This window comes from Anas platyrhynchos, chromosome 5 (genome assembly GCF_047663525.1).
Source record: "Anas platyrhynchos isolate ZD024472 breed Pekin duck chromosome 5, IASCAAS_PekinDuck_T2T, whole genome shotgun sequence".
Lineage (NCBI taxonomy): Eukaryota > Metazoa > Chordata > Aves > Anseriformes > Anatidae > Anas > Anas platyrhynchos.
In genome coordinates, this window is record NC_092591.1 from 26,529,774 (window position 1) to 26,548,186 (window position 18,413).

Sequence of the window (18,413 nt, forward strand, 5' to 3'; positions counted from 1 at the left end):
AATACATATAAACTTGTGTCTTGAAAGGATGTAAATGTTAAATTATTGCAGGGAAAAAAGATTCACTGGAAGCAATCCTTGTACTAATGTGTTGTTTGCTTATGTATTCTGTGAGGTTTTCTGCAATTAAATTTTTATTTTATGAAGGCAGTATTCCTGGATAGGCTCTTGAATCCTATATTGAGTGTGGGAATTTAATTTTTAAGGTTCTTTATTTTTTTTCTCCTTTTATTGCAGTTTGCTGAATAAGTACTTTTCTGTCAGACTCTCCTTTGAATCTGAGTTCTCCAGTTCTGTGCAAAATACATAGGGTCATCTCCCTTATATGAATTACACAGTCTATAGATATTTGCTTCCTGAGAATTGTAACAGCAGAAATATTCTGCTGTTTTCGTTTATCATGAAGCTAAAATTCGACTGTCTCCAGTTACCCTGGGCACTTGCTTCTATTGCTGTCCCTTTAGTTCAGTGGCAGAAGCTTGTTGCTTCGTTTTTAGCACTTGATTCAGACTCTATCAAAGTTCCTGAGTTGTTGCCACTCTAATATTAAAGTCTTGAATATTAAAACAGACTATGGGATTCTGCAATCATATGACAGATTCTTTTTGATGCTGGGCTTTTTATCCACCCAGAGTGACATCTCATTAAGACTGTGGGGTTTGACTAGTGAAATGTAAATAAGCATGCAGCTTTTTTTCTGTCTGCTTTCAGGCTCTCTGAATGTGTGACTGCAAAATATAATGAACAGCTTTTAAGTGTGAAAAAAGAAGAGGGACAACCAAAAGCATTGCACATTCACGAGAATAAAGCACAATCCAGACGGTCTTAATTAGTTATTTTTTTTATAAACCCCAAGTAGAAATTGAATTTTATTTTCATTAGTTTGAGTTGCTTTCCTACACTATACTTATTCTTGTGGTTGAGAAGATTAACTGCGCTTTGAAATGATTACTTAACTGCCTTCTTTGAGCAAAGACTGTTTTATTGCAAATCTACCTTAATTCTTGGTTGAAAATTTAAAAGAAAAAAAAAATAAACTTAAACACCCACAGCACATCCCTTTCAAGTCAGCATATTTTGTTTTATTCAGCACAATTGCTGAGGCCAGGATCTTGGGTGCCTTATATTCTACTCCTAACATTAATCCTTAGGAGAAACCATATACTTGAAATACTGGCTTTGTTTGTTTTCGTCTTTATCATTGAAATTATGTAGTTTGCTCATTTGTTTATACTAAACTTTTGAAGAGATACTTTGTATAATGAAAAGATTGGAAATATTTTTAAGTGACTTGCTATGGGTGTTGAACATGACTTTTTATTGCTGTGGGATTTTTTCTTTTTAACTTACGGGAAGAGTTAGTATTTTAGAAGGTTCTTAAAAGATGAGAATATAAATTAAGACTTTTCAATGTAACATTCTAAAATTATTTTAGGGTTTTATTTCATGTTTTTATTGGAAGAACTATTGAAACTGTGCTCTTTATAGTAATTTCTCATAAATTATCTGTTGGAATCTTCTGAAAATCCTAATTGTAGCAAAATCAGGCATCCATGTTTCTTGAAATTTAGGTATCTTCCTTTACCTAAGGATGATTTATCTCAATTAACTGGACTAATTAACAAACTTAAGAACTGGGATGACTAATCACACCTGAGCAGTATCTGTTCATGTCTATATTCTATGCATATAAATTAAGTGGGGAAAAAAGAAACCTGTGAATAAAGATAGATGCGGTTATCATGGTGTTGAAATCAAAATACATTAAAATGTGCTTAATACACTTTTGTTTTAGACTTGTCGGATTAAAAACCGAAGCTCCAAGTGCTGCATCAACAAGTACAAGTACTCCTCAGCCAGTTAATAATGTGGTCCACCACTTGGCATCTGCACTGCTCCAGATAGAACAAGGAATCGAGCGCAGGTTTCTCAAAGCACCTCTTGGTAAGCTTTCAGGTTTGAAACTGCGTGTCTCCAATTTTGTGTCAGATTTCTTTAGTCTTTTTGCTTCTTTTGTGGGACTAAATGTTTTAGAGGGATAGGTTGGGGAAAAGAACAAACAGCTAACCTATTGCTAGGTACCATTGTTTAAAAAAAAAAATCAGTACACATTAGATCATGAGGAGATACTTGTAGTTCACAGTGTGCAGAAAGAAAATATATGTTAAAAAAAAGGAACATACATAAAAGTTAGAGTAAAATACGTTGTTACTTAAATACATACCTATTTAACCTGGATCACTTCTGTGATCTTGTTTACATGGTCTCACAATTACACTGCTGCACTGGAAGATAAGCTATACCTTTAGGCAGCAGTGAGTGAGCCTTCTGGGTGAATAATGTGCAATTCAGTACTACTGTTGAAGGTAACGTATCACAGAACTATACTATGAGTTTTGCTCATTAGGTTGTAAAATTTAAACTCCTTTTTATACCGTTTCTGTGAAAACAATATAGTCCTGGTTTGTCTGGATCATCTGTTTAACAATAGAATATTTACAATAAAACGTAGTAATGATTTACATTGCAAACTTTCTAGTCCTTAGGTTTTATTTTATGCTGTAAGACTTGGAAATGTAGGGTTCAGAAAACTTAAAGCACGCTTACAGCTTGACTTTAGCACATATTCCTTAAATCCCTCTGTCGTACTCTAGTGGTGAGAGACAAAATCCAAAGCACATACTGTAGCTTTGTAGCTTTGTTTTCTGGTGATTAATTACTCGGGTCCCTTACCTGGGTCCTTTTGCAGTTCAACACTGGAGGTTTGCTTGAAGATACGTCCTTCCTGAGGCAGTTGTCCCAGCAAGCTTCCCATCCTTATGTCACACTGAGGAGCTGTGCTTTGTGTCCCAGCTGGACTGGCTTTCGTAGTGGGAGTGTAGCAGGGTTACCAGTGCAGTGCATAATGTGGATATTCCAGAGAATGAGCTGTTACACATGGTATTCTCCCTCCTGATAATGATTGCATACAGAATCTGTCAGTTCCAGCAGTTTTTGTTGCAGCAGTTCAAGACATTCATACAATGAAACCTGCGTTTTCACTTCACATTATTGCTCCATGGCACAGTCGACTTAAAACTTTCTGCATCTCTGCTGCCCCAACATGGAGTCTGTCTTAATATCGCTTGCCACTGAAGATAAGTTTGAGCTAGACTTACGCCAGACAATGTGACACAAGGGCAGGGTCCCTTCTGCAAGCTTTTTTTTATTGGTGCCGTTACCTCTAGAAGAAGAACATGCAGCACAATTGAGATGAAAGGGTAAAGCATAGGAGTAGCTAAAATCACAGCTGTTTAGAAGTTTCACTGGGTTAAGTGTTTGGTCAATTCAAATATGTCCTCTCTTTCCAAGCCAGGCTTGGTGTAGTTTATTTTCTGCCCTATGACCGGACTTATACCGTGCATGTGGTGCTTTTAATTGACAGCACATCTAGTGCTCGTCATGTTGATTCTGCATGTGTTGTTTGTAAATACGTGGTACAGTATAAGCCTCCATTTCCAAACTGAGTATTTTTGACAACAGCATTTTGCTGACAGTTGCAAGTTTACTGCGTTTACTGAAGTTTACTTTAGGTGCAAGTCTGTACTTAAGGCAGAAAATGACTATTAGGAGGTTATAGATCTGACATCTTGAGTTAGATGAAAAGGGCTAAAAGAAAAGTGTCCCTACAAAAAAAAACTTATAATACTTTAATCCTCATTCATTGTTTTTTCAGTAGTCCCAACTCTGCCATAATCTAACCATGGTTCAGGGTTTTTGTCTGACCTTTTGATGACGATGCAGTTTCTTGTTTGTTTTTAACTCAGTAATCCTCTTTTCCTTTACAGGCTGTATACTTTACTATGTGATGGAAAAAGTATATAGGGAAAACGATCTAACATGGTCTACATGTCTCAAATCTCCTCTTCGTTTATATTACGTTTATATTATACTGCCTGGGGATTTGTTCTGCTTTGAGATTACTGTAACGCATGGGGTAACCTACATAGTTCAGGGAGCAGGAAGGGATCCTGGGCTCTATACTGCCTTACTGCCATACCTGCCATACTCATTAAGCTGCAGTGTCACGTTCCCTTTTCCTTGTTCTACCTTTGGTGTGAAGTGTCTTGTATTTTTGGTTGTGTAACAGCCTGTTCTTACCAGGAGATGAGTCTGAATGAAAGCAAGATCTGAGGAGACATGGCTTTGAACAGCTCTGTAGTAAAGAAGGCCTAAAACACACACGCATTTCTTGCTGAATTTTCTGACTTCTAGGCAGTTAGTTATGTGAAGGGTGCTCTGACTTGGGAGCTTTTGGATGTGACCAGAGGGCAAAACTGCAGAGTTGAGGAAACCTGTGTGCTCGAGAGGCCTCTGGCAAATGGAGGCACTCCAGAGATCAAGCAGCAGATGTGGATGCAGCCCTTTCTGGATATAGCCCTTCAGTGTTTCAGATTTATTTAAAACAAACAAAACAGCAAAAAGAAAATACTATAAAATGTGCGAAGTCTTCTATTCAGCTTAAACTCCCTATGTGGAACCAATGACTTTGTATGTCACCAAAGCAAATTCTGTTTCTTAGCATGCAACTTGCCTGTGTGTAACAGGCAAAGCTCTCTGTTCTCCTAGATAGGTGACATTAGGTGTGTTACTAAACATCCTAATAAAAAGTGGATACAGCTGCTTACTCTGGGACTGACTGTCCCAGAACTGTGATACCTTCTTTCATGGACCTCACTAGGAAATAGCCAAGATAACTACGAGGACAGAAGTTAGTTTTTAGTTTGTAGCCACACGGTTTGTGGGCTTGTTGTCTTGATCTTATTTGGGTTATTGTCTGTACACTCAATTTTTCTATCATTTTTTTTAATAGTTATTCCAACTACTTACTGAAACATTCCCCTAGAGAAAATGCCTGTATATCTGTTTTTAATATTAAACCTGAGAAACCCATCTTTTTTAGATGACTTAATTACCACTGAAGTAAAAACATGCCAAGTCTGCAAGAGGTCTGTTTTGGTAGTAGGCTGGGGAGCACGTTTGATAAAATGAGTACTACTGCATTTCTGCTTTAAACCAACCGAAACCTTATTTTGTCTTCCTTATTTCAGTTGTTGCCTTCGCTGTAGCACTTCCTTTCCCCCATCCCCCCTACCTCTTTTCACAGTGTGCTCTGTTCCCATTAGGGATTGGAGCCATACTTAACAATTTTTAGTTTTCGCTCTATTTACAGCTTGTAGCACTAAAGACAGCGTAGTGAAATTCACTGCAGTCACTGGCGAGTTTATCCCGGTGGCCTCCAGGGTGCAGAGCAGACAAAGGGACCCAGCACGGTAATAAAAGGACCAGCTGCTCCTCTTTGCTCCTTTTTTGTTCTAAGGCTCTATCAGGCTGCCAAGAGCCTTGCTGGTGATTTTGATAAGTTTAGAGTTGAGGTGCATACAAAATATTAAAGTTGAAGAGCAAGAAAAGGCTGACACAGAAGATACTAAAGCTAAAGGAGATCTGGAAACCCCAGAAACAGCACCCTCTGCCTTGCAGAACTGCTAGATGACTGATAATCTTCTGTTGTTTGGTGATAAAATTTAACAGTACCCGACTTGAATTGTAATGTAAGCATTTCTTTATTATTAATTGTGTTTTTAGAAATCCTTTTATTACGAATCAGCCATGAAAACTTTGATATTCTTCCTTCAGTCCAAAGTAATATTTGAGGAGAATCTCAAAAAGGAGGGGGGGGGGGAAGTACAGCTTGCAGTACACATTTTTTTCCTGCAAAATTCTGAAATGAAACATGTAATAAACATTTACTTCTTTTTGTTCTAAAACTTAAGCTGTTTGATGGAAACTGAAGTGTTAGTTTGGAGGAAAAAAAAAAAGAGGAAGGAAGTACAAACAATAATTGTTGTGGATTTTGCTTTTTTTTTTTTTAGTATAAATTGCTTTTTCTTACATTTCAAAATACTTTGTAGTGGAGAAGCAAGTCTCACCATTCCTATTACATAGATGTGAAAACTGAGGTTTAAAATGATGTGATTTGGTCACCCTGGTGTCCAGTGAGGCAGCCAAGAAAAAATTCTTGCTTTCTGTGCTAGTGCAGGACTCCAGTCAATAAGAATCTTTCAGGTACAGTCATATACAGTGTGGGTTTTTGCCATGCACTTCTGGGACAAAAAAAGAAAAATAAAAAATACATCTTTCTTGCTGCTTTTTACTCATCTATGTTCCATTCCTTTTTTCCTAGACTCAGATTATTTTTGTTTCCTCTACTCTCAAAATTGTTTTGCTTTCTGTTTATAGTTAGACCTCCTCATGGTAACATATGGCATCTTCCAGCAGAGGTTTGTTTTCTTATTCTTCAGAAAAGGCAGTCAAAGAAGGTACCTTGCATTTGGATCAGATAAAGGTCTACTCTGTCTCTTTTTGGGAGAGCAATTGCGTTCTGATACTCAGGAAGGTTCCTGCACATAACTATCATAGGTCATTTCATGTGGACAGACAAGCGAGTTTTCTTGGTCCTTGAGGGCTGTGACCATGAAGCAGGTATATTTTTGCAGTGTTAGGATGTTTGTGGCAGCACAGACCAGACATGTTTGCTGAGAGAAAAACCTTTGTTCAGTAAGGTCCTTCTATAGCCATTCGTACCAGAGGTGGACATAAAGGTAAGGGAGGGTCAACTTAAGAAGCTTTTGGTCTAAGCCTTTTGCTCATAGTGGAAGTCAAAGTGAATCCAGGGCTATGCAATCACTCCACGCACAGCATTCTCTTTACCCTTCCCTGCCTACCTTCTATATGCATGCGTGGTAACAACTGTTCTAGTTACATTTTTAGATTATGCAAATATGGATTATAAAAATTAATTTGAAAATATCCCCCACACTTCAAAAACGTATTTGAAATAACTGTATGAATTTAACGTTAGGTAATGCAGAAGATAATAAAAGAAGCCACAGGGGGGATAAAAAGAGGAAGAGAGTGGAAGACAAGAGTAGTCAGAGAGATGGTAAATTTTAAATGTTTACTTGTATTGCTAAGAATTAAAGAGCACTTAATTTTTTTCTTCACTTTAATTGTGTAGCCAGTTCCTTATGCTGAAGGAATTGCAGTATAAATGCTTAAAAGGTTTAAACCTTATTGGAAGTAAAACAAATATGGCTCAAAGATTTAAAATAAAAAAAATAAAATAAAATAAAATCTGCACCCAGAGATAAAGAACTGTATTTTCTTTTTATCACTTTGGGACAGAAATCTGCATGTTCACGTAATCCTCCCCCCCTTCTTTTTAATGCCTTTTTTTTTTAAACTTTGCAGCATTGTGCAACTGCATATCCTTTCTAGAAATACTAAGATGGAAAACCCTTCCCTGAACTCAATTAGCTATTGATAGATGAGTGCATAGATCTGTCAAACAACTTCATTTGCATTGTAGCAAGGCTTGGAGGGCTTAGCTGGCAGAGGGGTATCCCACTGAGCCATGTAGAGCTGCTCAGACACAAAGGAAGAGGCCATTTTCCCCTCAGACTTAACAATATAAATGACAAAATTGAGGGATGGAAGAAAAAAGTGTTACTTGTATTTCCCAAATTGGGAATGGAAACAGCCGGTGTCACTTGGCACGTTTTCTTTCAGCACTGGGACATGCTTCAGCAGGTAGTGGTCAGTGATTTCCTTCTGTATTGCAACTGCAGTTTGGCAGCGCGTGTATTTGTTGTGTTGTATGGTGAGCTCCATTTGTGAACCATTCCAGGTTACAGATAGTTGCCAATAATAATTAAAAAAAAAAAAAAAGTAATAATGCTCAAGCTGCCATTGTCAGAAAAGGAAAATACTTGCTAAACTGTATATATGGATAAGATGAATTGTCTTTGCTGGAGTTACAGTAGTGATCTGTGGCAGAACTGCGAACTGAACAGGTTCAGGTTCTAGTAATTCCTAGTAATTCCTGACAGGGAATTGTCATTTTCATCTAACTGAATTTTAAATAATACACTGAGAGCTGTACTGCAGCGCTGCGAAGTGGAGCTTGTGCACTACGTGTAGTAAGACTGAACTTGAGAAAGGAAACTTTAAGGACAGAGTAAAGAAATGATGAGAAATACAGTATTTGAAGTTCAGGAGTGGCTAAATTTTATTTAGGGAGCTGTGCTGCCTGTTTATCCTCTGTCTTTGCTCATTGTTTCTCCTGTGCTGCTTGCTGCTCATGCAAATGTATGCAAGATTAGGCAAATCCTGGCAGCCAGTAGATGAGAAGGCAGAACAGCCTTGCCAGGAGAGCAATTAGTCTGATTTTTGTTCTTTCATTTTTTCTGTTGTTAGATGTTTTTCTCTTCCTGTTTCTGAGGAGAAATCACTTGGCAGACAGTAGGATTGCAGGCCGTTCCTGTGCCCACTGTGACTGGTAGAGCAGGCAAGGGAGCGTTTCATACTTGGGTGCATTATTAATCAGCTAGAGATCACGCAGTAATAACTGGAATATCACTTTTAGAAGGGACATCTCCAGACACTTCTATTATTAAATCTATTATTGAAGGTATTGCTAGATTTTTCTTAAACCTTCTTGCTTTAAAATGCAAGAAATGGCTTTCAACACTCATATTTCCTTTCCACTTAGCAGCAGCAATGCAGGGTGTAACTTAGCCCTTCTTGTTTCTTTAGCTCCTCCAACAGGCCATTGGCTTCTGCAATTCCCAGCTGCACATTGCTGTTCTGTACCACCCCTTTCACTGTGCTGCATGTGTATTTGTGTGACCACTTCAGGGCCTGGACTTCACTTTTTCAAACGGGTTTTGTTTTGGTATGACTTCTCCCCCCAATTTATTTCTAACCTCAGGAGGATCCCAGGTCTTTCTTGTTTTGCCACTAGGTGTGTGCCACAGCTTCTCATGTGCTATACTGCTTATAAAATACCAAGAAAACAGGTATTTTTCTATCAGAGCAGTCACCCAGTCTGGCTGAGCACATTGACATGCAAATTCCTGTGAAGGCAGAGTGCAGGATAGGAGTAAAGGCACTGAAGCATGGAGGGACTGCTGCAAAACAGTCTGCTAAATTATAATGGGGCAGGACAAGGGAAGGTGTGAGAGCCCTCTGAGCTGGTTGGTTGGTGGTGGTTTGTGGTGTGTGTGATTTTTTTCCCCTACAAAGTCTCTGTTCAATGTCATGCAGTTTATTTAGGTGCAAACATTGTGAAAAGGTGTGATTCTGATCTTAGAAATTATACAGAAAGACTTCTTGAAGTTAAAACAAATCATTAGGTTTTCAGGTTGACAACTGAGTAAGAATTTTGTCTTATGTATGTGCAAGTTTGCAGCTGAATTGATATTGAAAGATAAAATCCTACAGCTTCAGCAGCTGGAAGACTAATAAGGAAATACTTGAGTGCTGAAAAGATAAGACAAAGATTATTATCCCAGTTTGCTATTGCGTTTCTGTTTAAAATACCAAGCCTTACTTCATCTGGAGCAACCTATATGTTTGAAAAAGAAGTTTGATCCTGTTTTTTTGTTTTCTTCTCCTCTCGTGGCAGATGCCAGCGATGGTGGACGATCCTATAAAACAGTTTTGGATCGCTGGAGAGAGTCGCTTCTTTCTTCTACCAGCTTGTCCCAAGTCTTCCTTCATCTCTCTACATTGGATCGAAGTGTCATCTGGTCCAAGTCTATCCTCAATGCTCGCTGTAAAGTGTGTCGAAAGAAAGGTGATGCGGAAAGCATGGTGCTGTGTGATGGCTGTGATCGAGGCTATCATACTTACTGTATCAGGCCCAAGCTTAAGGTATCTGAGGAAAAATACCTTCCTTTCTGCATAAAATTTGAGTAGTTCTTACAGCTAAGTGTCTTACTAATGCTTGGTTTTTTCCCCCCTTTTTTCTTTGTTTGTAGGTCATTCCTGAAGGGGACTGGTTTTGTCCAGAGTGCCGACCAAAGCAGCGCTCCAGACGCCTGTCCTCCAGACAGAGACCATCTGTGGAGAGCGATGAGGAGACTGCTGAACGAATAGAAGACGGGGAGGAAGATGCAAACTATGATGAAGTGAGACAAAGTGAGGAAGAGGATTATGAAGACGAGCAAGAGGAAGATGATGAATCTCAGGAGGATGAAGATATGAGGTAAGCAGGCACCCATTAAAGTAGTTTTCTACTGAAATACCTTGATTATTAGGTGGAGTAATTGTTCGTGTAAGCACATGTATTGAAAATCCAGTGAGGGGGTGGGGTGGAGGGAAGCTCATTATGAATTTGGCAGTTACTGATGGGGTTTAAAATTCTCAAAAGAGAGCTCCACTGGACTTAGACTCACTTTTCAGAATGAAAATTCCACCTTTAGGTATGTGGGTGAGGGATGGCCATCAGGGTTGGGGTTCTGTACAACTGTTGCTTGAATGTACAATGGAGAGCACTTCAAATGGTAAAGATCTTCCAGAGAAGACATGGAGTTGTTTTCTTCCCATATTGAATGTTGTGGGACTAGACGCATGCATATAGTAAGTATTAGAACAGTAGGGAAGGTAAGATCATCTCTTCAGCCTGTGTCACATTGGAAGGACTGAGGACTTCTGCAATAGCTGACTTAAGAAAAGGAGAGGGGGAAAAAAAACAAACATAAATAATCCAATGTGGTGATGGATTTGATACAGAGCAGGAGTATAAATGTTTGCTCAAGGAAACTTCTAATCTGAGAATGCTTTCTGTCAGTTCAGTACAATCGTTCGAATTGACTGAAGCAAAGCTATATCTGGCTCCAAAAATTGAGATTCAGTAGTAAGACAGAAGTTGCATCTTCTTGATAAGTAAACTTGTCTCTGGGATCTTTCTGTAATGGCAGGAGAAGCTTGAATATTAGTTATAAACTTTGACTAGATTGTAACATTTATATTTAGCTATTTAGAACCATGATTTATTTCTGTAGCTGACTGTGTTCAAAAATCATGGTAGCTAGAACTGCTGTGAGAACTAAGTAGGCAGTTTCAAGAAACTGATAGGTTGTGCTCCAGGTAACACATCTGCATTGCACAGGCTGCCACGGAGATCAGAAATCTGAGCATTTCCTTAAAGTATGTGCTGCACATCATATTTGATTAAAAGAATTCAGAGCAGTGTTTAAGAGACTGGTGATTGAGTGAATGCATCAGTGGAAGCCTTTTGCCTACCAGCCTTGAATGGTTGTTGTTTTTTTTTTAAATGCTGAATTAGAAAACTGAGGGGAATAGAATTTAAGGATAAATCTAATTACTCACTTTTTGTAGCCCATCAAAGCAAGGAAGACCGCAGGTCAAGTTTCCATTAAAAATGAGAGCAGCCAAACTCAACAATCCTTTCTCAAGTCGGAACAGCCACCGTCAGGCAAGATACGCTTCTCGGAGTCAGCAGAATACACCTAAGCAAGGTGGATCTTCATCTAGAGTTACCAGGAGGGGTCTAAGAAAGGTAAAATCGGCCCCTCCATCAGTGACGAAGCCTTCTTTACGACTTAGTAGTCGGACCACTCGTCAGAGCCAAAGTTCATTACAAGCAGATGTATTTGTGGAATTGCTCAGTCCTCGAAGAAGACGAAGAGGAAGAAAGAGTGCTGATAACACACTGGAAAATAGTCCTTCCAATTCTGTCGGATTTAGAATTGTCGATACTGCAGACTCAAATGAACGGGTTAGAAAGTATCCAGTTGCTGCCTCAAAGCTTTCTCTTCCTGTTAGTGAACCCAAGAGAAGAGGCAGGAAACGACAATCCACAGGTTAGAGAAATCTGTTTATCTGGAATGAAAACAAATCTCGCTTGCTTGCTAAAATGTCTGTGTGGTAGAGCAAAGACTAGAATTAGTGAGAAATGATTGTTGAAAGCATTTTTGCCATTTCCAGTAAAACATTCTTTTTTTTTTTTTTTTACAGTGATGGGAGGGAACCTTAAAGACATTTCAGTCATCTAAAGAATAGATTTACCATACAGATTTACCATAATGATTACATTTACCATATCTGTATTGGAATTTTCATATTTGCATGCAGTATGGAACAGTCACTAATAAGGAGACAGAAAATCTGCATGGTTTAAGGCATATATATGTTTACTTATAGCTTTTATAGTTTTATTGAAGAGTTAAACAGCTGAAGAACATAGATGTACGCAAGGTAGCATTTTATGTAGCAAGGGAGACATTTAGTGGTTAATAATAAACTGTAATCTTGTTAAATTCCTGAGGCCAAACTGCATGAGTTGAGGCCTTAAACTATGGCATTGGTAGTTTTAATGCCTCAGGTCTCCAAAAGCAGGAGCCGTTAACTTTATTATGAGCAGTTGAACCAGAAACTGCTATTGGACAGTTAATTTTTTTTCCCAATTAAAACACTAACACAGAATTGAAATCAATATATAATATAGTGCTAGACAGTCTAAGGATTAAAGCATCTGTTTCTTATCTTTTAGTTTTTTTCCAGATTTTTGTAGCTTAAATCTTGATTTTTTATTTTTTTCTCTCCTCTCTTAGTGTAATGTAGCTGTTCTTGGAATCTAACCCTGCTTACTGTGGGTAGGGTGTAGGATGAGACAGCCAAACAAAAAGAAAAATCTGTCTTACCTCCAGCTCACAAGATACAGGGGCTCAAAGGGCAGGAACTGAGAACTCTGCTCAGCATTGCATCTTCTAACCATCCGTACCCTGTACTATCTGTTTGTTTGTTTTCTTTTAGAATAGGATAATGGTGTTTCACTTTCAATTTTTACATGTCAGGCTTTTATTTTCATTTGGTGGGATGTCTTTGTTTTTTTCCTCCCCAGAATCATCTCCTCAAACCTCATTGAACAGAAGAAGTTCAGGACGTCAAGGGGGAGTTCACGAACTCTCAGCTTTCGAACAACTTGTAGTGGAACTGGTACGACATGATGACAGCTGGCCTTTCATGAAACTGGTTTCCAAAATCCAGGTAACCGATAGAACTGAGGAGGGAATGATAACATTAGAGAATCTTGTTTGCTGTCAGTAAAACTTAATGGCACTACCCAACTAGAGAATACAGTGGGATTCAGGAGAATTTTCACACTTCAGCTCAAATATTTGGTGCCAGAACTAAGTTTTCTGAATGACGTGATTTAATGCAAATTTAAAGTATGCTTGGCATCAATTGTGTATAACTGAAATGCTTTGATGGGGGGGAAAAAAAAAAGAGCAGTGGACTGATAAAGGTAAGTGTATGGTTATTAATTGGTTCATTTATCTTTAATTTATGCAAGGGTATTTTCAGAACAGATCTGCAATAAAATAACAAGGTAAGAACAGCTTCATTCCAACATTAATTGTGATGAAGTAAAAAGGTGACTACTTAGCTGAGTTCATTTAATTTTCTATTAATTTAGATTATAAAATACCAGATGGTAAAGTAAGTATCCTTAGTACTGCTTCAGAGACTTGTATTTCAGTAAAAGTTCCCAAAGCATGTCTGGTTTTGTGCAAGCTGCAGTAGCTTGTCAGTTGCAAGACACTTCTGGATTTATTCTACAGTAACAAAGTGCCAGTCCTCTTCAGCCCCTTTGGAGCAACTCTGCACAGACAGGAGCAATAGTCATCTTGCTAGAGTTAGAGCATTTAAACACTGAGCTCTATTAAAATCATCAGTGGTAACTGGTAAATGAAGAGGAGGAGGAGAGGAGTTTTGAATGAATGATTTCAGGATGAGCATCTGGCTACTAGAGTAGTGGAATTGCTTTGGGAAGCTTAAGTCTGGTGAATGCAAGGAAGCTTCTTAAGGAGGATGGATGGAGAACTCAGCTTAATTCTGATCCTGAGAGCAAACTACAAGAGTTCAGTGCATTCAGGTTTGCACAAATCACTGAAGGATAGCCTGTACAGTTCAGAAAGAAAAATCCATACCTGAAGGTCCCAGATTTTCTTCATTATGCCAGAAAGAGAAAATTACATATTTTTTTTTAGTGTTTATGTAAACAGCACTTTGAATGTGAAAAGAATGAAAAACATGATCTAATTCTGTATCTCTGCTAATTCTTCCTCTAGGTTCATTTGCAGGCTGTATTTGATATGGTAAAGTTTCAGGCAATAATAAAGAACTTGGTTTTAGAACATGTACTATGGTGCACAGGAGGTATTTCTTAGAAGAAAGCAATATTTAGAGCAGATTGTGCATTTAAAAAGATACCACTTTTTTTTGTTTCTTGCTCTGTGGTGTGGAAAATAGCACCCATACCTTGGTGCTTACTTGGACCTCAAAACTTGTCATCCAAATGATCAGTACCCTTAAGGGTTAAGCAGTCCTTTTTCACCTCTAACATTTATCACACAAACGCTGTTCTGAGTGGTACTATCTCTGGTACTTGCACTCTGCATCCTGCTTGCTACAGAAAGTTCACTACCTTCCTTTCAACATAACTAAATGGAATTTCAATGAACAGTGCAAAAAGGTGAACAACGGTGGAGTAAGATTGGCCATTACTCGTGATTAAGGAGATTTTAATATTACGTTACAGGAAAATTAAACATTTTTAAAATCTTGGAGAACTTCTGCTCTCAACAGATCGGAGTAGCTGTAATACCCTAATGCTTATCTGCTCATGTAATTTAATTTCCTGCAGTTGTTCACAGGGCATTGAGGATGAGATTTAAGTTGCTGGCTGATGTTTGCTGTGGTCTGCTACTTTAATGATGTATAAAAATGGAAAAGCAATACCCGCAAACTGACACTCAGCTCAGGAAGTGTAGGTTGTTGCTTCATACTCCTGTTTGTTCAAAAACAAAACCAAAATGCTTTCTGCTAATGCAAGACTTTTTTTTTTTTTTAACATAAGTAGAATTCTAAGCTTATGATTGGTTTTTGTATGAATAATTTTTTTCTTTTTCAAAGGTACCAGACTACTATGATATCATCAAAAAACCTATTGCCTTAAATATAATCCGTGAAAAGGTGAATAAATGTGAATACAAGCTTGCATGTAAGTATCAATAAAAGTAACAAACCCTCTTCTCTCTTTAAAATAAATCATCGTAAAATAGAGCTGTGTTGAGATCTGAAATCTGTTTGTGTTTTTTTTTTGAATAACATGATTCATGTTCAACAAATGTCATTTAAAAATGCTTTTTACCACCGAAGTACATGATGTATGGATAGATAAGAAGTGAGCATCTGAGACAACCCAGCTAATTTCTCAAGCCTTTGTCAGTGTGTGACACTGCTTAAATACTTAGAAAAGCTTCAGTTGTTCCTTGTTCTGTATTCCCTCTATTGATTATCAGAGGAATTTAAGAATGTTTACGTGGCTGTTCACTGGTAACATACTTGATGCATGTGTAAAAATATCTTTAGGGTGGCAACTCTGCCCTCATTCAGCGGTGTCATACTCCTTTATTATACTGCCATTTGATGACATGAGACACTCTAAGTTCACTTATTTTTTATTTACTAGCGGAGTTCATTGAAGACATTGAGCTGATGTTTTCAAACTGCTTTGAATACAACCCTCGTAACACAAGTGAAGCGAAAGCTGGAACTAGACTTCAGGCTTTCTTCCACATTCAGGCTCAAAAGCTTGGACTTCCTATCACATCTGGTAATGTGGACCATGCCGCTCCCGTGGCAAAGAAGTCACGAATCTAACCTCTGCCTTCCAAAGGATTTTTTTTGAGGGAATCTGTTAAATTCATTAAAATGAAATGTTAAATCATGCAGTCATCATACCTGTATAAAGCAATAACAACTGTTTAACCACCTTGAAGTGTGGCCTGCACTATATTCTCAATGTAATATTAAGCACTCAGGAGAACGTAGGAAAGATTACCTTTGCTACAGTTTTATTCAGTGTCTAATAATTTTGATAGATGTACTGGGTACAGTACTGGTTTACAGAGGTTTTGTACATTTTTAATACATTCATGTGTCCAAATATCTTCCAGAAATGCATTGTTTTTTCCTGCACCAAATGACTTGTTTCATCCTCTAGATTTTGTAGGAGCTGTGGTATTGAGGGCTTTATCAACTCAGATAAAATCTTCTGCTGTAGCACAGTTGAAGAAACTGTGCATGTTTAAAACTTGTTTGAGCATATCTTCTCAACACTACACATGAATGAGTACAATTGCATATTTTTTAAGTACTGTACCAGTGCTGGCTGGAGGTATTCAGTCTGAGTTTATTAAGTAGATATTTATTTAGCATTCAAAGTAATTTGTGAATTTGTTTTGTATTTATAAAATTTGTACTGGGGATTAAAAACAAAAAAAAAAAGAGTTCCATAACTTTTTTAATTTTCCTGTGTTTTTTGTTTATTCCCCTGTAACTTCTTGATGATCAATCAATAAATATCTTCCCCTCTACTTGGCAGTTCTAGCAATGAGTAAATTTACAGGACTGTATTATAAGTTTCTATGTACAACTTTCGAAGTGTACAAATAAAATGACACATTTTTCAACGTATGTTGAGCTTCTGACCTTTACTTTTGGATCACACTGCTCTGCCGCCTTCCCCGTTCATTTACTAGTACATGTTGCTGGAGAGAACACAGCCAAACTTGGTTTCCGCACAAGCACCACGAAGTACCCTTAGCAGCATTTTCAGGAGCTCTGGCCACTGTGCTATCTGGTCTCTGACCAATGCGAGTGTGTGTTGGTGTGTAAGGAGTGATGCAAGAAGTGTGTGTGTAAGTTTTTCTATAAGTGTGGTTCTTTAATTAGGATTTTATTCTATCAGGGTAAAATCTCATCGCTCTTAGCTGACCAGCAGCTTCTGTAAAGCATCCTTACTATCCTTGGCAGTGGTATCTTTATCCAGCTGTTGGCTTTCAGGTCTGTACCTCCATAGCAGGGAGAATGCTGTACTCTGAGGAACAGCATAGAGCACAAGTCTGGGGGTGAAGAGGGCAGGAAAAACTGAAAGATGGGGCTTGCTGCTGCAGCAACTTTTCTCCATATGTCTGTGCTAGCTTACATTGCATCCTCATGAAGGCTTGTAAATGCTACTGACCTGGACAATTACATGCTGTGTAATTGTGGATTTTCTATGCCCGTATTGCTTACCTTGCCTTAGAGTTGGCAAGAGCAGGCATTCCCTTGAGCCTGGGGAACAGATGGTGATAGGAGACTGACCAGTTTGAAGTTTAAAAGAGGGGGGAAAAAAAATCTTAAGAATGAAAATAAGAGGGTTATTGTTTAAAAATGCATGTCAATACTTCAGAGTTTGTACACGAGCTGCTCTTTTTATGTAGCTAACATGTCTAGACACAAGAGATGTTTCTTGTTCCATAAACGCTTTTTTGACCTTGACACCACAAAGAATGACAAATACTGTAAGGAAGTGAGTAGCAGAAAGCTCCTTTGCATGGTGTACTGGTTGAACTTGATATCCCTGCATCTGTTGAGTCCCAAGAGGCTGTGAACACACTGACAGGCAGGTTGCACAAACAGTTGTGCAAGTTCTTGCCCACATGAATGCTGCCCATTGACTTGAGTGTGAGTACTTGGGGGGGAGGCACAGTGAACTGGCCATGTCCATCTGTGGCAGATGCAATTGAAGTTGTTACTGTCTTCAACTGACTTACAGCTGTTCATTCCAATCATTTTTTCTCTGAGGTTGTTTCCTTCAATAGCTTTCCCTTAGCAACCCAAGTATAATTTCAAGTTTGGATGGAGCGGATGGAACTGTTCAACCCAAATTTCAGCTTGTGCCTGGGTTTTTTGTATCTCATATCATCTAGGTTGGAAGAGACCTCCAAGATCACCTAGTCCAACCTCTGACCTAACACTAACAAGTCTCCCACTAAACCATATCATTGAGCTCTACATCTAAACATCTTGTAAAGACCTCCAGGGATGGTGACTCAACCACTTCCCTGGGCAGCCTGTTCCAATGCCTAACCCCTTTCAGTAAAGAAGTTCTTCCTAAGATCCAGCCTAAATCTCCCCTGGCGTGACTTTAGCCCATTCCCCTTTGTCCTATCACTGGGCATGTGGGAGAATAGAACCACCCCCACCTTGCTACAGCCTCCTTCAAGGTACCTATAGAGAGTGATAAGGTTGCCCCTGAACCTCCTCCAGGCTGAACAAGCCCAGCTCCCTCAGCTGCTCCTCATAAGACTTGTTCTCTAGACCCCTTGCCAGCTTCGTTGCCCTTCTCTGGACTCTCTCGAGCACCTTGATGTCCTTCTTGTAGCGAGGGGCCCAAAACTGAACACAGTACTCGAGGTGCGGCCTCACCAGAGCCGAGTACAGGGGGACGATCACCTCCCTAGCCCTGCTGGCCACAGTGTTTCTGATACAAGCCAGGATGCTGTTGGCCTTCTTGGCCACCTCAGCACACTGCTGGCTCATATTCAGCCGACTATCCACCAATACTCCCAGGTCCTTCTCTGCCTGGCAGCTTTCCAACCACTCATCTCCCAGCCTGTAGTGCTGCTTGGGGTTATTGTGCCCCAGGTGCAGGACCTGTCACTTGGCCTCGTTGA

General features: G+C 38.9%; 1 protein-coding gene across 3 annotated transcripts in view; it reads left to right on the forward strand.

The window, feature by feature from the left end:
- The window catches only part of BAZ1A (bromodomain adjacent to zinc finger domain 1A), a 60,897-nt gene extending 44,508 nt beyond the window's left edge, over positions 1-16,389 (forward strand). For all 3 annotated transcript variants that reach the window (XM_038179820.2, XM_072038491.1, XM_072038490.1), the window contains 7 exons: positions 1,796-1,944; positions 9,506-9,753; positions 9,861-10,087; positions 11,224-11,708; positions 12,749-12,894; positions 14,824-14,911; positions 15,383-16,389. In XM_038179820.2, coding sequence (XP_038035748.1) covers positions 1,796-1,944; positions 9,506-9,753; positions 9,861-10,087; positions 11,224-11,708; positions 12,749-12,894; positions 14,824-14,911; positions 15,383-15,573 — 1,534 coding nt within the window. In that variant the 3' untranslated portion in view covers positions 15,574-16,389. The remainder of the gene's footprint in view (positions 1-1,795; positions 1,945-9,505; positions 9,754-9,860; positions 10,088-11,223; positions 11,709-12,748; positions 12,895-14,823; positions 14,912-15,382) is intronic.
- The last annotated feature ends 2,024 nt before the right edge of the window (positions 16,390-18,413 follow it).